Source organism: Thermobia domestica, chromosome 11 (genome assembly GCF_964235325.1).
Source record: "Thermobia domestica chromosome 11, izTheDome1.hap1.1, whole genome shotgun sequence".
Lineage (NCBI taxonomy): Eukaryota > Metazoa > Arthropoda > Insecta > Zygentoma > Lepismatidae > Thermobia > Thermobia domestica.
This window is the reverse complement of record NC_137464.1, coordinates 238,260,308-238,286,664: the sequence shown is the minus strand read 5'-3', so window position 1 is coordinate 238,286,664 and position 26,357 is coordinate 238,260,308. Positions and strand designations below refer to the sequence as shown.

The window sequence follows — 26,357 nt, the reverse complement described above, 5'->3', positions numbered from 1 at the left end:
ACATACCTGTAAGAAAAGAATTTAAGATTTTCTTATCTACATACTCCGTGTTCTTGCAACGCATTTAGTTATTTTGCTGACATGGTGCTGTATTTGACTTATTGCTGTTCCTTGCACCACAAACAAATGATTATTAACTAACTAACTAACTCTATGACTTATGGAAACCGGAAGTTCAATACCGCGTTCACAAAAGCTCTCCATTGACTTCATTCCTTAGTCAACTGGATCCAGTTTCTATTTTGTATTGCTATTTCCGCGAGATCCATCTTAATATTGTCCTCCCATCTGCGCTTAGGTCTTACTAATGGTCGTTTTCCAATTGGACTTCCAGTTAAGACTTTGAAAGCGTTCCTACTTTCTTCCACCTGAGTCTCCAAGACTTGATGACCCTAACAATGCTAACTACATAATTTTTCGTTATGAAGTTTCCGCCATTCCCCATTCCCGTTCGTCTTGTTCGTCATGGGTGCTTATATTCGTCTCAGGATCTTGTTCTCAAACACTTTTAGTGTGCGTTCTTCCCTCAAAGTAAGCGACCATGTTTCGCAACCACACAGAACAACAGGCATGATTATCGTTTTATATATTTTAAGCTTCAAAATAATTCGACAACGAATTCACGACGACAAGAGATTTTGAGCTAAATAATAACACACATTCTCTGCTTGTGCTTACTCGTATCCTTATTATTATTATCCCTAATATAATTTTCTTTATTATTTACTTTATATTAGACATGAAACATTCAGGGAATATTGGAGTCCCTTTAGATTGGAAAGCGTGAGGATGTTTTCAAAACATTTTAATTCCCAAATTAGATGGATTTTCATTGTATCAATTCTCTTATTCACCTCATTTAAAAAATCTATATTTCAATTACCAGAATGAAAATTACTTCATATGAAGTCAGAAACTTAAAAAATAACACGATGAGTTTAGAAAAACTTTTCTTATTTCTATTATTTGATGTTATTCAATACAATATATTGCGTTTCACCGACAAGTTTTAAGTTAATATGCAAATATTTATATAATTTAGAGACCTATACATTTTATTGTGTGTGTGTGTGTGTGTTTTTTTTTTTTAATCTTAGGAAAGTGGAAAGAAAATAATACAAATGGCGGGAAGAAATCAAGTAAGACTCATGAAGATTGGTATGCATGACCTCAGCAACACGTCATTAGCACTACTTTCTGCATGAAGTGACGACATTGACTTTTCATTGGTCAACGTCGATCAACAGCGTGTGATTGGATTAAAAAGTTCCGAAAGGTTGTATTAAAATCTGTTTTAAATATACTGTATTTCCATACCACCCAAAATTTGTCCTTTTTTGTTGTTGAAAGTCCTGTGTGATCTTTTCGTTTTATTTTTGTTTGAAGTAACGAAGAGCTAAAGTAAAAAATACTTAACAAGAACTTTGATGACGCAACAAATGTATTCATCCGCCTACGGGTGTTAGACGAATAGGTTTGCATACGTCCATTGTGTACTCTTGTGCTTCGCAAAGAGTGTTACAGTTTGTACGCAGAATCAGTTGGAAAGGTAAGACAAATTAGCTATATAACTTTTTAACCAACTTTCAACAAAATTTTTGTATTTCTAAATATTTATTCTATTTTTAAATGATTAATGATTACTTTCTATCAAGAATCCTATACATCTAAGTTAAAATAAGTTTTTTTTTTTTTTTTTTTGTTAAGGAACTTGTTTGCTTTAATAATGACCGATATTAATGTTGAATCCATGGTTTTCGGGGTCGCTGAGATGAACAGTGACATTTTAGATGCCGTTTAAATCTAAACTCAGCCCCGCAACTTGGAGGAGGAGAGTGGAAGATATATATATATATAAATGATCGAAAATGACTGATATCAGAGAGTGCTTAAGTAATATTAAAAGTGACTGACTAACCGATTATGTTAATAATTTTTCTTATGTTAACCCAGCAAAGCGGGTAATTAATGCTAGTAATTGTTTAACTTCATTTTAAAATATACGGGAGTACTTCTTCCTAGGTTGTTTTATAATTCTTCTTCCACTTATCAACTGTGCTTACGTGTTTACATTTTATCTTTCGAGAGAATTTTTGTTTAAGTAAAGTTTTCTTTTCGTCAAATTTATCAATACTAGATTATATGTTAGTTATGTATATACTTTTTTTTAGATACGTCAGTATAATTAATTCTGGTCTATTGAGTCGCGTTTATGAAAGTTACTGTACTAATAGATGATTTAGTTCTATCAAAGACGGTCCAAAGCGCCAGAAATGGCGTCGTTATAGGCTAATATAGGTCTACTGCATATTAATCACTCGAGTAACCTATCTTCTCAGTGAAGTCAGCATGAAAGCAATTAGTAAAAGGACTTAAATTCTTCGTGTTAAGAACAATTCACTTTTCTGCTTCCTTCAGTTTAGGGCGTTCACACCTCATTACGAATAGATTAAATATAATGCATTCAAATAATTAGATTTGCATTAGGGTGTTCGATTTTCAGCAAAATAATTTGTGGTAAGCGGTGTACACACAAAATTTCATCAACCGGGCGGAAACATCGAGCTCCGAAGTTCAAAACGTTTCAGGAATTTGTATACATATTTTAATCTGGTATTTATTTATTTATGTATTTTTGAAGGGAGATACTTAAAACCTTGAACCTTCATTGCGTACGCTACTGTCGAAGGATATTTTACCATAAACTGCAAATCGTAGTATTGTTCATAAATTGATCCTTCTTCCTTTTTTCAGTTTGTTTTGTAGTTCCTTCCTTGGAAAAAAAAAATAATTGTCGAATTTGAGAAAGTGAAATAAGAAAAGGTAACTTTGTGTGATTTTTTGAAAATAAGTCTTGATAACTTTTCTTGGAATTCAGCTCTTCCCTCTCAATTAGCTGGCGGTGAAAATGATATCTTTGAGTTTAATATTCCACGATTATGCCTGTTAGGCTAAGAGATAACGATGATTTAGACCAGTGAACCAGTGAATGATGATGCAATAATTGGGGGGATGAAAATGTGGGAGGAAACGGAGTATCCCGAGAAAACCTACGGACATGATGTTGTCCACCACACGTTTATTTGGCCGGGATCGAACCGGGGACCCTACGCACCAGAGGTAAGAGTTGTACTACTGAGCCACTGAATTCCCCTTCTCCGGTAGCTGGCGGTGTGTAGTCGAGCGGTCTGAAGCTTCAGGCTAACGATCGTGAGGTGAAACCCACCGAGGGTTCGAATCCCTCTGAAGAGCATGAACGTTTTTCCAACTGTGCTTGAATTTTCTTTATTCGTGTCTCTGTCATATTGGATTAAGTTAAAAAATAAACAAGATAAATTATAAAACCATGGAGACAAATATTCCATTCTGGTAGATTTAATATATATATATATATATATATATATATATATATATATATATATATATATATATATATATATATATATATATATATATATATGCTAGAAGACGTGCATTTAGTGTACAGAATTCCACGTTTGATTCTCGATGGAAAAGCATAGAAATTTGAGCGCATTATGGTGGTTTGGTATCCAACATATACTCTAGGTTCACGTTTCATACAGCCTCTGTGCTAAAAAGAACGCTAAAATCCAACCCAAACTGGGGAGACAAGGTGGCTCAGTGGTAGAGCGCTTACCTCTGGTGTGTGGGGTTCCTGATTCGATTTCCTGCTAACTAAGTTCGTGGTAGACAACTGTATCCTTCGGTTTTTCTCTTTCATGAAACATAAAAAAAGTAACTTTTTGTTAAAATGTGACTTATTTTAGAAGTTTCCGTCTTTAATTAACGACAAATGTAAAATTAATATACCAATTACCAGTTATCGTGGGTAATCTTCATTGTTGTTAGAAAGAAATTTCAATTATTTTAAAATAACAAGTCAAGGGCTCACTCACGGGACGGAGGTCCACCAGAGCCGGGCCCCGTGTAACTTCCTATCTCGTTAAAATAAAATTATCTTATTTCATTCTCATTTTTTTTCCATCGAAGTTGCGGTGACTTAGTGGTAGAGTGCTCACCTCTGGTGCGTGTAGTCCTAGCTCCTACCAAGTTAGCTTCATGGTGGATAGGCACCTTGTGCGTGGGTTTCCTTGAAGTTCTTGTATTCCCTCTCATTTTCTTTATTTGACCATTTCATTAATAATCATCATATTCCTTAGCCTCGGTGCATAACGTTGGACATAAAAAAAAAAAAAAACTTTCTGATATCTAATCCAGTTGTTTTTGGGATTAAAAATGCAAGTAAGCACAGTAAGCTACAAACTTGTATTCCTCATCAAAAGAATAATTTATATACGTTTTCAGAAAACTGAATTATTTTCGTAGGTTAACTAAAAAATTCCCTAGCGTTATGGCCAAACTAGTATGGCTGGCCAGACAGCTTTTAGTTGAGTGATGAGTGGTTCACCGCTTCTGGCTTCTTGGACCAGCTGTTTCTAACTCTTCATTTAAATGAAAAGAAATCTTTGAGTTTAACGTACCAGGATTATGCCCTTTAGACCAGTGCTATTCAACCTTTTTTTTTTTTTTCGCGTACCCCTAGACACAGTTCGTCATCCAACTGTGTACCCCTGAAGGTGTATAAAAGAAATTAAATCGAAATGAACTTATTAAACTTCATACACATATTCTGTTGATTAAAAAAGGAGATCAACAGTGACCCAACCAAAGGGCAAGTAGTGTGCCAACCAAAAAGACTATTTACAGGGGAATAAAGTGCACATCCGAAAAAAATTAACGTGGGAAATTTCAAAATATAGGGACACATCCAACTCTACTGAGAGAATTTTTCCCCCAATCTCCCTGATAATTTCTACACAGGGCCAGAGGCGGATTCAGGACCGACTTCTGGTGGGACGGTGGGTTGTAATACTATTACTTAGAGCTAGTTTTAAGAGCTCCAAAATCTGGTATGGGTTTTATTTATATATACATTTTTTAAAAAGTTTTTCTTTTCGGGGGGGGGGGGGGGAGGGAGTGATCGTGGCGATCGCCTCCCTGGATCCGCCACTGGATGTTAAAAATTAAAATCTAAAAGTAACTTGTGCCAAACCTGTTAATGAGGCGACTGAGCTTGTTTTTGGGACGACAACTCCTCGATTGTTGGTCGAATCTTCGAGAGTGCGAGAATCAGAGCTGATTCTGGATTCAAACCATTTCTGTGCTTCGTTTCTATTGATGTTAACGTAGAGAATCACACAAATATGTTGATGGAAATGGAAGTTGTGAAATAGCACTCACCATTCAATAAATTCTCCAACTATGATCATTCAGTAAATATTGGAAATATGATTATTTTAGGAGTATGTATCCCCAGAAGCATCTTCGCGTACCCCCGGTTGAATAGCACTGCTTTAGACTAAGGGACACGATGATTAATACAAGTGAATGATGATGGAAGAATTGTTGTAATGAAGACGTGAGAGGAAACAGGAGTATCTCGAGAAAACCCACGAGCATGATTTTGCCCACCACAAACTTGCTTGGCCGGGAATCGAATCAGGGACCTCACGCACTAGAGGTAAGTGCTCTACCACTGAGCCACCGTGCCTGCACTGACTCTTCATTCAACTAACTACACCGAAATTACCTGGCGATTTTGGTCAACACTAAAATTTCTAAGACTTCAATGCGTATAAAATATGGGATCACGTAGGATTTAGAATTTAGATTTCTGGGCTTTCGGCATCGACGGTTATTTAGCCCGTTAAGTTTGAGGGATGACGTCCCTCGGCGAGCACACTATCCGGGGAAAGGGAAGGAAGAAAGGGTTGGAGAAGGAAGGAAGGAAGCGACCGGGGACCTATAAGTTAGGTACTACCCCGGCATTTGCCTGGTGTGAATTAGGAAAACCCAGGAAAACCTCATTAAGGATGGTTGGTCTGAAGAAGCTTTTTACTCTTTTTCGACCGACTGTCACAACCGGGAATCGAACCCGGGACCGCTCGCAACGAAGGCGAGAGCGTCAGCGACGGATACCACGATGGGATCACCTAGTATACAAAAGATGACTGGGATAACCAATGGAATCCACAGAAACAAAATATATTTGTATTTGAATAGATATTTGACTTCTTTGCTTTTTTAAGTAATTGTTCCTTACTATTGCTTCATTAATATATGACGCATCTTGTAATATTCCAAAAAGTGGGAAGAGCTAGGGTAACTCTAATTCTTTTTTTTAAATAGATTTAAAAGTTTATTTAGAGCTCCCTCGTGGCTATGTGAATAGCGTATACGCCTTTGGCGTGATAGACCTGGGTTCGATTCCCGACGGGATCTCATGTGGTCCACATTATCTCTATGTGGGCATCTCCTATAAACTCGCTGTTGAAAGGAACGCTAATTTTAAATTTAAAAAAAGTTTATGTAAAATACTACAAAAAGCATAAGTTCTGCCCTTTTGCCCTAGAAGAACCATTTAGAAGGAATAACTCAACCTTTCTTTTATTAAGCGGGGTAACTCAGTTACCTGACAAGCAGCTTTTCTGAAAATTTTAAATTAAAATATATTGGAAGAAAACAGGGTTCTCTTCTATTATGTTGTCTACTATACTAAGAATCGAATACCTTGCATGTTTACTAATATACAGCACTAATTCTTGTTTAGTTTAAACAATTTTAAAAAAACGAAACTATGTAAGAGGTAACTGTTATCCCTGTTGGTAGATTACGCATTATTTTCTTTTCAAATTATGGAGTATTGTGGAATATTATGGAGTATTGCTAATTATGAAATACTAGAGATGCCAGGGTCGTTTTTTTTTCTGCTTCGCATTTTTGCTTGGAAAATTTTGGGTTTTTTTTTTTCAAAATTCTGCTTTAAATTGACGAAGCAGACTTCGTTTCGCTTCTCTATAACACACAAAAAAAATCATTTAACTACTGGTTGATGCCGATAGTAATATAAAACCTCGAAAATAAACCATGAATTTCGAAAAGATATTTCAAACAATTTTTCTTAAACATATTTACGTTATGAATTCCAAAGGATTAACCAATGTATATAATAAGAATTTTTTAACCTCCTATATACAAAAGTAAGCAGGGTTGGCAAGAACCACAGGTGTTTCTGAAAATGTCAAAAACCCGTTTTGGGGGGGGGGGGAAAGTTTAAACCAGGTTTATTGATTTAGGTATTTTGCTTTATGTATTTATATTACATATTCACAGAAATAAGTTTGTTTAGCCTTGGTGTTATTATGCATCAACGTGGTTATAAGGAAGAGGTCCCATAAGCTTAAAGAAGTCCGGTCAGTAAATTTCTTAAATTGAGAAACTCCTGCCCTAGCCATTGGGAAAATCCCGTCATTACTTGAAATGTAAAGCAATAACGGGAAAATCCTGTTATTGCTTTGCATGTAAAATTTAAAGGTCAACGTATCATAATCAGTACGCTAAAACCGAGGTATTAAATTACAAATCTAGTATGTAGATTTCATTGAAAGTTCAATCCAAGCTAATGTTGAAAGCTACGTAGGTAATCGATAAATTTTGCCAATTTCTATCAATATATTTAAGCAACCTTGGCTTCTTTATAAGACAGCAGGCATTCAGACATGTAGAAATACAATTTGGTTTCGTTTCGTATGTTTAGGCTTAACATCCTTACGTACTATCGAGGTTATCAAGAAGACTTTCGCTTAAAGTGACATCCGAACCGCTACTTTGTTTACACATGAAAGAAGGGTTGTGGTTCTACCAAGAATTGATCATGGGGCACCTTGATTAAAAGGTGAAAAGGAAATAAAACTAATGCAGATGGTTTGATATGTTTAAACGTCACCATGAAGTTCACACGATTCGCATTTTTCGTTCTTTTTATTATTTTTTTATATTTAAACCAGTTATTTGAAAAAAAAACAGCTGGTGTAAACCAGCCAACCCTAAAAGTAAACACTTCTTTTAAAAAATACACAAATAACTAGCAAAATTGTATGTAGTATTTGTACTTCAAAATATTCCATACCCTCTTTTTGAAACAAAATAAAATTAAAACATAAGAGAAATACTTAGATTTATATGATACACTTAAAGGCTGCACATCTAGAGCTTTTGGTCTTGTATATTCTTGAAATTCTACAGTTAAGTTTTATATAACCACCATCACGGTTTACCCAATCCTTAAGTTTTCTGAATTTTTAACAAGAAGGATTCAACATATCATTACGGAACTCCCCCCCCCCCCAAAAAAAAGACTACGGAATATATTTAAGTTAAGCTAAATACAACTTCACAACAAACATGACTGAGTGGTTAGCTTTTGCGCTTCTATCGGGAAGTCCGAGATTCAACCCAGCATTCGACCACTCTGACAAAGCTTTTCTTCATTCCATCTGTGAATGTAGAAATAGTGCGTGTACTGTGAGTTGGACGACTTCCTTTCTTATTGTTTTTAAATCGTTATTATTAATAATTACCAGCAGTGACGGTTCTGCGAACGTTAGGAGGGCGGTCTTTCGGACTGAAGCCTGTTCCCCAAAGTTACGGAATTTCTAAACCAAACGAGATATCTATTAGTTACTCACAAACTTTAAGCTCCCGTCAAATAAAAATTACGAATGTTTACAAAAACTAAACATTAGTAAGAAAAACACCTCCAAAAATACTTTTCTAAATCCGCCACTGATTCTCAGTATAAAATGATCTTCAAGCTTGTATCCGAAAGATTATTGCTAAATATATAAACGAAACGAAATATTAGTTATGCCTGTACTCATAAACTTCAATCACCTCCCAAATAAAATTAGGACTTTTTAGAAAACAAAGCAATCAAAGAAACCCCTCCCAAAGTACTTTTCTAAATCCGCTGCTGATTATTTTTATAAATTGGTATTCAAAGTTATATCCGGAAACAGTATAACAGAAATGTGAAGTACGGTTTGACGTATATATCGAGAAACGTACGCTTTGACGGATATATAGAAAAACGTAAGTTTAACTTTTGCGCTAGAAGCTGGAATACTAAGCTCTTAGGAATGAAAGTCGGTTGACAAACTAAAATGATCTAGAGAAGAAAAAATGTCGATAACTCTAAAGGTAAAATAAAGTTAAATAGCCTCTAAAATTGCCCTCAAATACTACATTCTTCATGTCAGCTTTAATTCGTAAAACATGTGCTCCATCCATCTTGATGGCGAATTTCAGAGCGAAATATGGCATTTAGGTCATGGAATTCTTATCTAACTATAGAATATATTATAAGAAAGCTATTTAGATAGAAAAATCATGAAAATGAAAAAAAGCCAAAATTTCCAAAATTCTAGTTTTTTTCCCCAAAAAGCCGGTTTTTTATGTGAAGAAACCATCGATTTAAAAAAGCCGGCTTTTTTGCATCTCTATGGAATACACAGGGGCACACCCACGGGAGGCCAACAAGTTTGGAGCCCCTCAAAATTTCCTAATTCAACATACATTTGTACACTCTCAATACAACTATACTTGTCTAACAGGGGAAGTGATTGATGTAGGATGAAAATTTGATCTTACATTTCCTCTGTATTCTTTCTCTGATAAAAACAATCTAGTTCTATGATATTTGTCTGAAAATATATGTGGAAGTATTTTACAATTACTTATTGTCTTTTCGGGTGCAGAATAATATCTGTTCAATATTACATAGACGTAGAGACTTGTAGTATTGGACTCTCTTGTCCCCGAAGCTCGGACGCCCCCAATAAAAATTTCTGGATGCATATCTGTTGGTACCTTAGGGATTATATACATGTATATAGTTGAGAAAAGCACGGTAATGTGAGGATCTTGAGGGAACGACTAATAAGAACATCAGAACTAAAGAAAAAAAAATGTTGGACCTTTATTATGCTAGTATAATTCAGTCACGGTCAAATGGTGTTTGACGAACCCTGCAACTATACATTTGGCCCACAAATAAAAATGAAGAAATGTTTAATCTGTTTGTTCTATTTTTAAATCTATGCTTAACAGAAAGAGAGTAGCTGGTCATCATAATATTCGTGAATCGAGACTTAACTTTTAACTTCAAGAACATTTGAATCGGTAGTTTTGAAAAGTGATGAGTCAGAAAATTTAAATTTTACTTCAGTCCAACGTTCTATTTATTCATTTCGGAACAACAATGGCTCACAACGAGTTGTTCATTTCGTGTAATGAGATGAAAACTACTTTTTCAAACAGGGATCGAACATTTTATGTCCATCAGGATTTTTTAAAAAGTTAAACAGCTTTTTTTTTCGATCTTATAAGTTTACTTTTCTGACTCATGACGTTTTCAAAACTACTGATTCATTTCCATTAATCTTTCCGTCACCAAGCTTATTCTGCAAGGTACACTGTAATACTGTTGCTACCAGACCGATTTTAATATAAATGTAGAAATCATGAAGTTACTTTCAAATCTTTTGGTGTTCAGACCTTAATTGTCATACACGCATGAAACAGGAAACAAAATTCGCGAAACAGAATAAAGATTCAGAAAATGTAAGACTCACAGCCACTCAGTGAACCTTTGCCTTAAGGAGAGTCATGAGTGTGGAACCCCCTATCCCCCCTCCCGCAGACATGGTGCTTATTTTGTAGTGGCTCGCAGTAAATTATTAACTTACCATGATTAGCATAAATTGTGCTAGTTAAGGTGATAGAATAGGCGCGCATCCAGAAATATTTGCTTGGAGAAGCCCAAGCTTTGGAGGTTGGGGTGGGGTTGAATACTACTTCTATATAATATTGAACAGGAGGTGTAATTATGCATCCGAAAAGACGATAAGTAATTGTAAAATACTTCTACTCATATTTTCAGAAAACAATGATAGAGCTAGAGTGTATTTATAAGAGAAAGATTACAGAGGACGTGCAAGATCAAATTTTCATGTTACATCAATCATTTGTTCGTTAAACATGTATAATTCTAATGAGAAGTAAGTATGTTGAGTTAGGAAGTTTTATTGGGTCTGGATCTGGTGGCACCTCCCGTGGATGCGCCCTTAGTTTAAGTTACTTAAAAATATTTAAAAATTCCTTCCAATAAAAAAGAAGATTACCCACTTCAGCCCTTGGTAACTGGTATATTAATTTTGCAGTTGTCGCTACTTAAAGACAGAAACTAGAAAAATCACACTCATTTACACATAAAGTTACATTTATTATATGTTTCCTGAAAAAGATGTTTAAATATACGAAGTAACCCCTTTCTTTTGATAAAAATGGTAAATTTTAACAGTCGTTAAAGTGAAAGTTAAGTGTGACTAATAATTTAACGGTTCTATAGTATTATATTTGAAAATGAGATGAAAGGAAAGGAAATCTTTCAGTATAACGTACTACGATTATTCCATTTAAGCTAAGGGAGACGGATGATTAAGACAAGTCTATGATGATGGAATAATTGGTGAAACGAAATAGTGGGAGGAAACGGAAGTATCGCGAGAAAAACTCACGGACACGATGTTGTCCACCACAAATTTACTTGGCCCGGGATCGAGCAAGGAACCTCTGCACCAGAGAGGACATGAGCGCCGTTCCCTCCTAGTATTACATTTGTAAAATAACATGTGTTAAATACATCTTTTAGAAGACTCTATTGGATTGATTGATGATCTTTTAGAAGACTCTATTGGATTGATTGATGATCTTTTAGAAGACTCTATTGGATTGATTGATGATCTTTTAGAAGACTCTATTGGATTGATTGATGATCTTTTAGAAGACTCTATTGGATTGATTGATGATCTTTTAAAAGACTCTATTGGATTGATTGATGATCTTTTAGAAGACTCCATTGGATTGATTGATGATCTTTTAGAAGACTCTACTGGATTGATTGATGATCTTTTAGAAGACTCTATTGGATTGATTGATGATCTTTTAGAAGACTCTACTGGATTGATTGATGAAGTTTTAGTGGTTTGAAAGGAGACAGACTATGTTTCTTTTTAATAATTTAATTTTATATTCTACGTTATAAACATTGAGAAACAATCGGTCATACTTTCATACTCGTAATATTTAACCCTGGATTAGTTTCAATCACTCACTCGTATCTTGATTTTGAATCTATATGCGACTAGTGAAACTTAGAAATAAGTTTGGACAATTCTCACTAAGTCGAATAATCTTAAAAGAATTCTAACTTGGATAAGATTATGATGGTAATCACTCAAGCGTTTTAGATAAGTATTATTGTGTTAGATACATCACAAATATTTAATTAGTGATTTTTATTTATTTATTTATTTAGTGATTTCCGAATTTCGTTTCATGTGGATTATCCTTGAAAATATTTCCGAAGTTCGTATCGGAATGTATTTTAGTGTAGATTTAAAATAATCAAATGTTATGGATTAGTCATTTCCAACTCACTCTTGTATTACTCAGAAACACGCTTTTACAATGTGCAAAAATCGTCAAGAAATATAATGGAGAAACAACAGGTCGAGGGAGATAGGATAAGAAAACGTTGACAGTGTATGCGTATTCATGGATCCATGTATTGAGGAACGGACAGGTGAGGGAGATAAGAAAAGGAATGTTGGCAGTGTACATGTATTTATAGATCCGCACGTTGAGAAACGCACAGGTGGGGAAATAAGATGAGGATGAGTGTATGTGTATTTAGGGGTCCACGTGTAGTATGTCAGGTAAACCATTGACTACGGTATCGATGTCCTCCTCACTACTTATTGTTTTATCAACTTCAGGTTATCTGCTTTCTCCTTTCCCTCTCTGTGCAATTTTCTGAGAAAGGGAACAGCAAAGTGTGACGTCACAAACGATTCAATTAGAAAGGACTCTTGTGGATAATGAAAAGAAATTTCCACGTGAGACAAGTAGTTCAGTGGGTAATCGTTTACCTGGTACAAATATTTTTCAAGTTTCAATCTGACAATTTGCTAGATTTTAGTTTCCAGTGGCACTTATGAATTTTAAACTATGTTCGTTTAGTTTGCTTATTTGCGTTTTAAAATAGAATTTGAACCAAATGCCATATATTTTAGATACAAACCTGGGTCTTGCATCCGAAAGTCTATTATCGAATCTTCGTGTAGCATTCATTAATATGTACTATAACCAAACTTACACCAACTTTAACAGAACGACGTGTAAGGTCCTCAGCTGTAACAGAATCTATGAAATACTTTTTAAAAATGTACTTTAAAACTTTATTTGTTTGTTTGTATAATTTTTAATTCAATTCAATTAAAAGTCTTAAAAATCTGTCTTCAAAATCTGGGACCTTGAACAAAGAGTTGAGAAAATCAGTAAATGAAATCTTTAAGTTTTACGTCCCACGGTTATTCCGGCTACGCTGAAGGAGACACTGATGATGAGAAATGAATGAAATGATCGAATGAAGAAAGGGAAGAGCCCTGAGAAAACCCACGAACACGGTGTTTGTCTACCACAAAGTTCACTTAGCTAGGATCGAATCAAGTACCCCATGCACCAAGGTGAACGCTCTACCACTGAGCCACGGCGGCCCAGATGAGAAAAAGACTCCTAAAATGCTTCTTGTGGAGTATCGTATTGTGTGGTACAGAAACATGACACTACCCAAAACTTATTAAAGACGACTGGAAGTTTTCGAAATGTGGATATGGAGAAGAATAGAAAGAATTAGCTGGGTCAAAAAGAAAACGAATAAAAATGTTAGAAACAGCGAGGGAGAAAAAACAATTTTAATATTATTGATTAAAAACAGGAAGAGAAAATGGTTGTGACATTGACTAAGAAGGAACTGTATTATGAGGGTCGTTATAGAGGATATGGTGGAAGGAAAGAAAGGGGGGGGACGAAGCAGGGTACAGTTGATGAACGATATTAAAACAAAAAAAATCATACATGCAGACGAAGAGGTTAGCAGAAGACAATGGAGCATAAAAACTTCTCAGTTGAGACAAGTGTCCTGCCAATAATAGCAGAATACCTATGATGACGATGATTTTCAATAATGTGATTAAATGAGACGAAACCTCAAATTTAACATTGAATCTGAGCCATATATGGAGTAAGAGGTATCGAATATTAGACCAGTGCACAGAAAGCCTAGTAAGTGCGACGTAACCTGTTATACCGGGGACATCAATTGAGGAAAAAATGTATTTTAATAGTTAGTAGAGATTTACTTGAAGTTTTAAAGAATAAATATTTGTTTAATGTAACAATCGTTGATATCCTACTCTGGTTTCTTTAGTTTTACATATTATGATTATGTTCCGAATGCTAAGGGAGATGATGATGACGAGATGGATGATAGTAGTGGAATGAAGAAAGTGGAAGGAAACGGAGGAATCCCTGAAAACCACGCACAAGATGCTCGTCCACCTCTAAGTTCAATTGGAGCACCCTGAGATCAAACAGGGACCCCACGCACCAAAGATGAGTACTCTACCCCTGAGTAACTGTGGTCCCCCCTTCTTACTGTATACCGTTGTATGCGCTTTCCTTTTATTCAAGTTCCGACCGTTGTATTATTATCTTTTATAATCACATCCGCTTGCTTGTTGTTTAATTGAATTAAACGTACCTTTTGTGAGATAGAGTCATTCTTGTTGTCTGGCCTCAGTCATAACTAAAACCTTTTGTTCTTATTCATGCAGATTCACACCCTCGAAACTAGATGGAATTAGGAAAGGTATGGCCATCTTTTACAAAACTCATTCATTTTTCATCTCATATTACCGTACCAATTCTCAGTGTAACATTCACTAATTTCTCTTCATTCTCGTTTTCCCTCAATCACATCTCCTCACGCTCCTTGACTTCACATCTATTAATTAAATATAAAAGACAGTGTGTGTGTGTGTGTGTGTGATCAAATTTTTCGGCCCTGAGCTATCAAATATTGTACACATGTAGAACTTTACCATACCTAATCGTATACGAGACCGTTTCTTCGCTTTTTGACTTAGAGAAAGACGGGGAGTCAAAATTTATAGATAGCATATGTAGAGTACACCATGATATAGGGAATGTAGGCAACCCACACTGCACGGTTGTATTGCAGGTTGCATGGTTCAAAAATCGATAGGCAATGCCTTGCTCATCGTTATATAATATATTTCATGCATTTCTTTACTTTTAAAAAAAAAGTGCTTAAACATTGTTCTTCCTGTGTTTAGAAGGTCATTTCTGCTAGTATTGAATAATATTGGTATGTAATCTCACAATGATGTCTATATTTGTAGTAGAAATAATTCGCATGAAACTATGTACTTATTTGAATTCTATTTTAATAACAATCCCGGGAATAGTTTATTCTCCGGAGACCTGACATTTCTAGTAGTCCTATATACAGTAGATAATATACACATCAATCGATTCAGGACAACGGAAGAATCAGATTGACACCAATCTTAGCCACTTCCAGAAAATAGCTTTCGATTCAGAGTCACAATTTATTTTCTACACTGGGAATGTTCTATTAACCGTGTATATGTAATATGCATATCAGTCGATTAAGGATGACGAAAGAAATCGAATGATATTAATTTTGACTATTGACGGAAAGTCATTTCCTGCTTAGAGTCACAATTTACTTTCTGTGGTCCGGGCATTTGTAGTGATCCTACATAGACGATATACATATTAATCGATTCAGGACAAAGATGGAAATCGATCCACACCTATTCTGGTCACTTCCGGTTTAGAATCACATTTTTTCCAATACATAGACCTTCTAGTGACCCTGTATACACAATATAGACAATTGATTCAGGGTGACGAATGCAAATCGTTAACACCAATGTTGACCACTTCCGGAAAGTCACTATCGGTTTAAAGTGAAAATTTAGTTTCTAGATCTCGTTCATTTATAGTTGTCTAACATATACAATATACGCATCAATCCATTCAGAACAATGAAGAAAATTGATTGACATCTATTTTGGCCACTTCGTAAAGTATTTTCCGGTTCAGAGTTATAATTTTCTTTTGGGAGCCGAGAATATTTTTAATGACCTAATATTAAAAGAAATATGCTCAGCAGTTTATTTACGGTGACGAAAGAAACGGATTGACACCACCTCTACTACTTCCGGATAGTTACTCCCGGTTTTGAATCGCAATTTCCTTTCCAGGGCCTGGAATTTTCCAGTGAATGTTTATATATAATATTATATGAAACGTATCAGAGTGACGAAAGAGGACGATTTAGACTATCTTAACCATTTCCCTAAAGTCATTCTGGCTTGGAGTCATAATTACATTCCGATGCTTGAACACTTCCAGTGTTTCTGTATACGATATGCTCAAGGTGATAAAGGGTGATAAAGCAAATCGAGTGTCAACAAGTCTGACAAATTCAGAAAAATCACTTCCGGCTTAGAGTCTCAACCTACTTTCTATCTAGGACTACTGGAAATCAATTAATGGTAGAGTACTTACTTCTGATGCGTGGGGTCCTTGGTTGGATCCCTGACTAAGTAAGTTTGTGGTGGACAACATCGTGTTCTTGGGTTTTCTCGAGATACTGCCAGTACCTCCTACATTTTCATTCTACCATCATCATTCACTTGCTTCAATCATCGTCTTCCTTAGCCTAAAGGACATGAAATAGTGGGATGTTAAATTAGAACATTTAATTTCATTTTTCTTTCAATTTTCTCAATAACTACGCATGAGTTTACAGAGGCATCAGTTTTGTTCAGCTAAATAAGATATATCGATCGATATCGATATTTATATCGATAATCTTTGGGAAAAATCTTTAAACGAAAATAATATTCCATAATTTATACATACTTCATGTCAAATTACAAGATGAATTTCACATTTGTTCTGATTGCAAAATAGTATCTACCAGATAGACCAAAGAGGTTTTATATGTGAGGAGCTTGGGATATGTGAGAATGAGTTCTAAATGTTTAAAGGTAACCGAGAAAGTTCTGTCGCTTTTTCACCCACCACCTTCGAACATTGACGTGCTACCTAAGAGTAACCTGGAAGATCAAAAATACTCCCTATCAGCATCGACGACCTTCTGCCAACGTTCTGGATGGCCATGGATTCCATCGCCGTAGAACTTGATGGGCCGTGAAGAGAAGAAGTTATCAAGTGCATTTGGCACATCTACTAGGGATTTGAACTGGCGTCCTCTAAGGTGATTCTCCAAAGAATGGAACAGGTGATAATCGGACGGTGCAATGTCCAGGGAGAATGACGGATGCAATAGTGTTTCCCATCCAAGGCATAGAATGCTGTCCCGGGGGCTTAGACTTGTTCTTTAACAGGCGAACCCCTTTGCGATTCAGAAGTAATGGCTCCAGAGTTTTGAGTTTTTCTTGAACACTTCCCAACTGCTGACTGTACACAATTGCATTGGTGCTCTGGCCAGCTGGTAGCAATTCCAGAAGCACGATGTCACAAGCAGTCCACCAAACACAGAGGAGGACCTTCGTCTGGTGCAGTGCTGGTTTTGGATGTTTTGTGAACCGGTTTATGGGATGCTAACCAATGACGACGGGGCCGTGGAACTTGGTATAGGACCCCTTTCTCATCACATGTCAGTACCCCGTTCAGAAATGTCTCCTTCCTCAGACGAGACCGCTAAGAAACACAGGTGTCTGCTCGCGTTGCCTTCTGGCCCGGAGTCAAATCATGTGGGACCCATCGACCCAACTTGTAGTGCTTCCCAAGTTGATGGTGGTGCTGCCGAATGGTTTCGTCACTCACAGGATACTGTTCGCCTCAATTGCTGCCTGAAGATCTTCATTGTGTACATGTGATAGTCTTCCGGCATCTGGTGCATCTTCGAGTGTTTTTGTCACCATTCTTTAACTTTTTAAACCACCACTGCACTGTCCGCGTTGTCACGACACCCTCACCATAGGTCTGGCATATTTTACGCCTCGCTTCAGCGGCGTTTGACCCCAGTTTGAATCGTACAGAATACACGCACTTATGACGCTCTGTGGAGGTCCCATGTTCACTCTGTCCTTACTCAAGTTCACGGTGTAACTGAACTGCCACAACCAGGTTGTAGTTGGATATACCCACACCAAAACTGACCTTCGCCTTATCTCCATTCGCATTCAACTCACGGTGTAAGGGTCAATGGAACACAGACCTCCACAAAAACCGATAGAACTTTCTTGGTTACCTTTATAATAAAGTTTCGTTCATATTCTACATTATTTTCATTTATCTAAAAACAAATTGTCCAAATATGAATTATATATATCAAACCAATACATTTCTTTGAACTGAACAAAGCTATATGAGTCTATGGAAAAGTTCATGTGTAGTTTTCGAAAAATAAAGAAGAAGTAATTTCTTTGTAAATCTTTAAAAATAATCACTCTGTACGAAAATCATGCCAGTTATTGAGATTAAACTAACAAGAAAACATTATCTAGTAAGGCTAATAAGATATAACTCAAAACTATAACGAACTCTTTTTGTGCACAAATGAGACACACAATAGGTTGTCTAAAAATATTGAGTCTATGGAGGTCAAAATTGAAAGTACATATTTATTGTTATTGTAAAACAACATTATGAAAGCGCGCATGTAACATCTTGTTCCATGATCTTCAGTTATTTCTCCGGCAATAGAACAAGCCAATTGTTATAGAACTTCTCTTGTTTAAAAAAAAAACAAAAAAAAAAACGGTTTTCACAAAACCTGTTTTGAAATTAAGTTAACACCAAACAAATGACACCTGTAATCGGACCAATCAGATAGGACTATACGGTGAATATATTGAAGCCTTGCAGCCAAGTTCTCTCGATTTCTAACAGGTCATTAAAAGCATATGTGGTCTAGTGTTATTACCCGTGGTATATAACACCCTTTCAGTTGACAAGTCTCCGCCATTTCTTTTGAATTTCAAACTGCGCAGCAATTTCGGCGACAGCAGCTCGTGATACATAATGACCTTCAAATCCCACGAAACGCACAGCATATCATTCCTAGACATATTGAGACTGTGGTGTTTCTCCTCGCTTCGACCACGAGTTTTTTTCTCACTATGCAGCCCGTTAATTTATCCAATTTTCATCACCTATCATCAACAGTTTCAAAAATGGCTTTATATATATATATATATATATATATATATATATATATATATATATATATATATATATATATATATATATATATATATATATATATATATATATATATATACGTTTGAATATGGATTAGCAAGATAGCAATTCGATAGAATAAATGTTTTTGACTCAGAACATGTGGCACATAAATGTTGAGCTTCCTTCTGTAGCCATCTTACTCCAAATGGTTTAACACTGTTCACTGATAGATTACTTAGGTCATTGGCGATATCATGACTTCTTACATGCCAATCTTGATTGACTTTTACCGAAATCTCATCTACTTCTATTGTGATTGGTCACCCACTACGGCTGCATCTTGAATATCGAAAATTCCAAAATGAATGGGACTGAATAATCTTTTGGCTGTTACCTTTGATAACATACCGTATAAATTCTTTCTCCGGTCTATGTAGCATTTGCATCTTTATGGAAATAAAATTCTCAAATGTAGGGCAGATTTGCGGAAAGTTTATTCATCTTCACTGTGCAATATGTTACGTAGATATGAAGACTGGGGTAAATACTCGTGAAGGCCAAAAAGTGAAAGTCGAAAGGAGATAGATTCACAAGGATTTCTCGTCATCTAATTTTCTTTAAAGTTGTCACATATATACTACACCAAAAATAAATCGACACGTACGAGGGGTATTCAATAAGTAAAGAGACAAATTGCTATAGCTCAATAAAGATTTATTTTGTTTCTTTCGGTTAAGGGGGACAAAGGGCTCCTTTTCAAAAAAGTGTCCCCGTGATTAAAAGAGTGACTTTAAAGAAACGAAATTCTGCCGATGCAAAGATGACTTCAAAGTAGGAAATACCGGTTTTGTCGTTTTTGCGAGAAACGGGTTGCAGGGGGAAATGGTTTTCCATCGAAACGACAAAGGACACCGCACAATCCTTACGGAAATTGGATTTCGGTGGAATTGCTTGAAATCGTGGTATGTTGTAGATATTGTGTTCCTAAGAAAAAGTCTTAATAGACACACAACAGCAAATCACTGACCGTTTGGTCACTACAAGGCCACTTTTTTGAAAGCAGCCGAAAATAGTGATATTCTGGATTTCGATGAAAATTACTGAAATTGTGATATATTGTAGATGTTGTGATCAGTATATCTTCCAGAGAAGTTTTTGGGGGTGCAGTGCCCCCTCCAGAGCTCTGAGATTGCACCAGCGGAGGAGACCAAAAATATATCTATAATATAATAATAAATAGAAAGGTACCAGCAGTGCCCCCTCCCGAATACTAAGTGTGCCCCCTGGAACATTTTTTGCTGAAATAAACACTGGTTGAGATCCTGAGAAAAAGTCTAAATGGGCATAATCACCAATTACTGTCCGTTTGATCACTACAGAGTCGCTTTTATGGAAACAGAAGGTAACGGTATTCTGGATTTCTGTGGAATTGCTTGAGACCGTGATATGTTGTAGATATTGTGATCCTGAGAAAAAGTCTTAATGGACACAACTACCACTCACTGATCGTTTGGCCACTACGAGGCCACGTTTTTGAAAGCAACCGAGCCGAAGAAAATGCTGGATTTCGGTCAAAATGACAGAAACCGTGATATGTTATAGATATTGACATCCTGAGAAAAAATCTCAATGGACACAACCACAAATCACTAATCATTTGGTCACTACAGGACTACTTTCTTGAAAACAGCCGAGTATAACGATGTTCTGGACTTCGGTAAGATTGAGTAAAACTAAGTTATGTTGAAGATCTTCTCATTTTGAGAAAAAGTCTTAATGGACACAGCCATCGAATTATGAAAGTTTGGCCACCACAGATCCAGATTTTTAAAAGACAGTCGGTTTTAACGATATCTTTTATTTCCGTGTAAATAAATGAAACTGTGATTTGTTTTAAATGTCCTGAGAAAAATCGTCTAGGGCTTTCCAGGATCTTCGTTTGCCTCCCAAGATGAACATCTGAATATTGTCTATGCTTTAATAATGTTGGCCGCTACTTTTCCCATCCCTTTTCCGGGTTTTGTGATAACATTTTTTTAGGCTTTTATGCAATTCTACAGAAATCCAAGGTAAACTTACCTTCCGCTGTTTTAAAAAATGTTGCCCCGTAGTTGCCACATGGTCACTAATTTGTAGTTGTATCCATTGAGACTTTTTCTCAGAATAATATGTACAACATATCACGGTTTCAAGCAATTCCACCGAAATCCAAAATATCGTTACCTTCAGCTCTTTTTTTTTTTTTTTTTTTAATAAAAGTGGTCCTGTAGTGGCCAAACGGTCAGTGATGGTTGCGCAAATTGAGACTTTTTCTCAGAATCACAATATGTACAACAAACGAGGGTCACTACGAAAGTTTTGAGATGTGAAATAACTTACATAATTAAAATCAATTTAACACATATTTTCTCAAAGTATTCACCATTACACTGTACACATTTTTGCATTCTCGAAAACCACTTTTGGAAGCAGTGTTGCCAGTCTTTTTCTTCAAGTGTTGAAAGTTCATTCTCGTAAGCCACTACAGGTTCTCCAGGGCTGCGAAATCTCTTCCCATGCATGCGATCTTTGATCCTGGAGAACAGAAAAAATCACACGGGGCCAGGTCAGGGCTATACGGCGGATGAGTCATAAGTTTGACATCAGTAGATTCTAAAAACTGAATTGTAATGTTGGCCGTGTGTGCGGACGCGTTGTCATGATGAAGCATAATCCACGCAATCCAGTTCTTGAACGCCGTTCCCGAAGCTTCTGGAACACTTTTGTTAGGCAAACAGTGGTGTACCACTGAGCAGTAACAGTCCTTTGTTCTTCAAGTGGAACAGTTGCAACATGGCCAGATTTGGAGAAGAAAGTTGCGACCATCTTCTTCCCCACTCTTCGCGGACGCTTCACTTTCGTGGGTGGATTTTCGTCTGGAAAGATCCAAACTGTAGACTGGCGTTTATTTTCAGGGTCAAATTGATAGATCCAAGTCTCATCACCAGTAACAATGTCAGAGACGCGTCGAGAATTGCCTCCATCAAATCTTGAAAGCATTTCTTCGCACCATTCCACACGCATGCGCTTCTGCTGTTCAGTCAAAGTGTGAGGCATCCAACGAGATGAAACCTTCCTGAGCTGAAGATGATCATGAAGAATTTTTGTTACTGCTGGCGATCCAATGTTCACTGTAGATTCAATGTCCTTGAAAGTTGTTCGAGGATTTTCTCGAATCATTTGTTCCACAGCGGCAATGTTTTCATCTGACACAGCTGTTGCCGGACGTTCAGCTTTCTGAATTCACCAAATCACCGAAAAAGTGTAGCACGGGAAGTAGCAAGCTCCCCAAATGACCTCTGCAAACGGTCATGGCTTTGTGTCTCGTTCAAACCACTTTTGAAATCGTAAAGGATCATTGTCCGAAAATGTTCCCTAATATCTCTAATTTGAGAGATTCCGAGATATAAGCAATAAGCATCTAATTATAATAATTGTAATCTCCATCCATTTTTCCTTTTCACACTCTTTTCTTCCCTTTTAGGACACATTTAAAAAAATAGAAACTCGTGTTTATTTATTTTAAATCAGAAGTTCAATTTCCAAATTTCGTGTTTCTAACCTTCAGAGATACCAAGATATGGACATTTTACTATAATAATTGCCACCCCTATTCGCCCCCTCCCTCGAGGAATTATCAAAAATTATTTCTTAGTTGTACCTTACGTCAAAAATTCTACACATGAAGGCTCACTAACCTCTGACGTGTAGGATCAAAGGTTTAATTCCCAGCCAAGTAAGCTTGTGATGAAAAAAACATTGTGTATATTGGTTTTCACGGGATGCTCCCATTTGCTCCTAGATTTTCATTTCACCGATTCTTCCATCACCCTTTACTTGTCTTAATCATCCGTTACCCTTAGTTTAAAGAACATAATCGTGGGATATTAAAGTGGAAGATTTCATTTTAATTTTCATACAAATCCTGTACACTGTTCAAATTTCAAGTTTTCTTAGCTTACGGAGTTTGGCCTGAGCTTTGATTGGTGAGTCAGTCAGTCATTCAAGACAACTTTTTTACATATAAACTTTTATGCAAAAACTTTGAAAGTATTTCTGTGGAAATAACATAAACAGACAAAACAGACGAAACAGACGAAACATGGAAACCAAGAAAGATTAAAATCACATCAATGAGTGTTTGTCATATATTCTACATATATTATGTACCAACTTCACTATACTACAAAGGCTATACTAATTCATCATAATTGACCTTGCAGTGTACTTCGCGTAAGAAGTTTGTTTAGCTAGTAAATTAACTATTATACACGTTACAAAATTTTCTTTTCTATTTTCTTGTGCAATGTGAGAAACCTAAACTTACTTTTGTGTTCTTAAGAATTTCAACTTTAAGACGCCTAATCACTGCGAAATTATAATACCGCTAATTTCACAGTAACTACGTGATATCTTCAAATAGATAAAAGATAATCGAATTGTGGAACAAGAGCACCCTTGGCAATATTATTTTGCATAAGGTACCGTTATCACGAGTCATCTAGTAGTTTTCCATTTGCAGTCATTTATAAACGCGAAAATAAATGCCGATTTTCTAAATGGCTGGAAATCGAAAGCACATAAGTGAGTCGATAAGCGATAACGGTATCTCATGTAAAATAGCATTGTCTAGCGAGCTCTTGATCCACTTTTCGATTATCTTTTATTTTTGTGAAGATATCACATAAGTACTGTAAAATTAGCGGTATTTTAATTTCGCAGTGATGGGGCCTCTTAATATGGCAGCAAATTGAACTTTTGTATTCTTATAATTTATTTTTTCTTTCCTTTTTTTTTAAGAAAAGAAGAAATCCAGGATGGCAAAAGATGCAGTTCGTCGGTACATTAGGAACAAGCTTTACAAGTTGAAGAATGCGATGCGTCGAGATGCCTTCAAAGATGCCTTCATCAAAAAGTTGGTATTGAAATTACATTTCAGATATACAACTACACTTCTTATCTTCTTCTCCATCTTTGTGGCCTGTTTCCAATATCTTGGGAACCCAATTCACTGCAACATGAAAGACAATTTAACGATGTCTCAAGTATTACTAGATAAGCAATGTTGGATCACGCCATCCTTTCAACTCCCAAACAAGTACATAAATATGAACCACGAGATATCATACAGGGTCTTCTACCGTTTGCTTCCACAGTTCTTCTTGATTGGAGCCATTTTGTCCTGCTTGCCTTACTGTATATTTGCATCCAAACGGGAAGGCGAGACACCAGTTCAAGATGTATTAGATTCTAGACGACGAAGCGTGATGAACGATCTCCTTGACCCATACGGATCAAGCACAATATATTTCAAGAGTCCTCGTCGACTTGTACTTTGTCAGATCCACAATATGGCAAATTGTGTATTCTTCCTCTGCATGATCAACTGGTTCCTGGACTTTGCTTTTACACGCTATGGATTTGGGTTTCTGAGTTTTCCAATTATACCACCATGGAACAGAAGTGACGTTATAGTCCAGGTTCTCCCACACGCAATTAACTGCACTCTAATTAATTACAGTGTCACAGCAGAGTGCGAAATTCCTATCAATATTTTCAACGAGATCATAATCATCACTTTGTGGGTCTGGTTCTTCGATTTGGCTTTGATTACTGCTGCTGAGATGCTATATAGCATAGTGGTTATGATCTGGTTACAAGATCGTCAGGGAAATGTAAGGTTCAGGTATCGTTTTGCACCACACAGAAGTCCAGATGTAATCATGATGAATACGCTGTCAGAAGCCAATTCTGAAGTTGATAACTCTGAAGGCAACGAGAACCAGGATTTGGACGAAGAAGAATTTGTAGACAGATCCGGGATAAACGACTTCGTGCGTTTATATTCTAATTTCAACACCGTTGATGAATTGGAGCAAGATTACGCTAAACACGAAGAAGAAACACCTAAGAAAGAAGATGAGAATGATGAAACAAAGGAGGAAAAGAAGAAAGATGAGAAACAGGAACAGTCCGTCCCACTTATCGAGGAACCATAAGAAGGTTACATTTTACATTTCCTGTTAACAGCAGTTTCTCTTATTTTATTAGTTTTACTTTGGTAATATTGTCTTTCAAGCTCATGGGTGTTCATAGCGAAGAAACTGTACTAAAATATAAATAACGTTCACGTATATTGTAACGATACAAAACAACATATAATTTGAGTGGCATATTCTTTGCCATTAAATTTCGTTTGTTATTTTACTAAGTAGTTTTAGTGGCATTTGTGCCAATGAACTTCCTTTATTATTATAGTGATTAATGTTCTTAGTTGCACTACTGTAATTTCTTATCATTATATGTAAAAGGATATTATAATCTCTTATCATTATTATTCCAGAATACCATTTTCATATAAAAGGTCCCCATTATTGTCAAACGATAATGCACAATTTCAGATGTATCGTGGCTACATTAATTATTCTTTGAAGAACTGTATAAGAATATATAGCTTATTAAAATTGTGTGAACAGAATTTCGATAAATCATTTCCAAAATTGTATTCTGAATCAAACTTTAAATAGTTGGTTAGTAGCACAAAAGTCAGGTGTAATGATTCATATGTTTATTAAAAATTGTGTAAACAGTATTTCAATAAAGAACTTCGAAAACTGTAATGTAAACCAAACATTAACTAGTTGAAAGTAATACGAAAACTAACAGTAATGATATATACAGTACAACATTCTTTGAAGAATTGTATAACTGGATATACATACCTTTAAACATGTGTGAAAAGCATCTCGATAAATAACTCCGAAAATTATATTATTAATCAAACATTAAATAGTTGAAAATAATGTAAAGCAACAAGTATCCATATCCAGAGTTATAAATATTCAGAGTATTTAAAAAAATTGTGTAAAGGGATATGCTTATTAAAAGTTCTCTGAACAGGATGTCGATCAATAATTTCGAAAATTGTATTACAAACATTACTTCTCTGAAAGTAACTCAGTAATTATTATCAGTAATGATGTACGAGTAAAATTCTATTATGTTATTTTTCTTTATATTATTATTATTATTTGGTAACATTTTCTTAAAGTAATTCAAAATTGAGTAGCGTGCATGTGTAAGAATTTAGGAAAGAATTTAGACAAAGGTTTGGTTTTAAATGTGTACAAATATTGTTAATGTTTTACAATATTTTTTTTTTTCGAAATTTTGCCTGTTTCAGTCAGTTTTGGAAAACAGAAAAGTTTTATCCGAACATCACTATATGAATTCTAAAACACTTACTAGTTAATGTTTTATCGAATTTTTTGGTATGTTATTACTTT

General features: G+C 35.8%; 1 protein-coding gene across 1 annotated transcript; it reads left to right on the top strand.

The window, feature by feature from the left end:
- The first annotated feature begins 1,497 nt into the window (after positions 1–1,497).
- On the top strand, positions 1,498–26,357 carry LOC145663784 (innexin inx2-like). The gene is made up of 2 exons (XM_081729868.1): positions 1,498–1,549; positions 23,872–26,357. The coding sequence occupies exon 2, from the start codon at positions 23,889–23,891 to the stop codon at positions 25,068–25,070; it is 1,182 nt and encodes a 393-aa protein (XP_081585994.1). The 5' UTR covers positions 1,498–1,549; positions 23,872–23,888; the 3' UTR covers positions 25,071–26,357.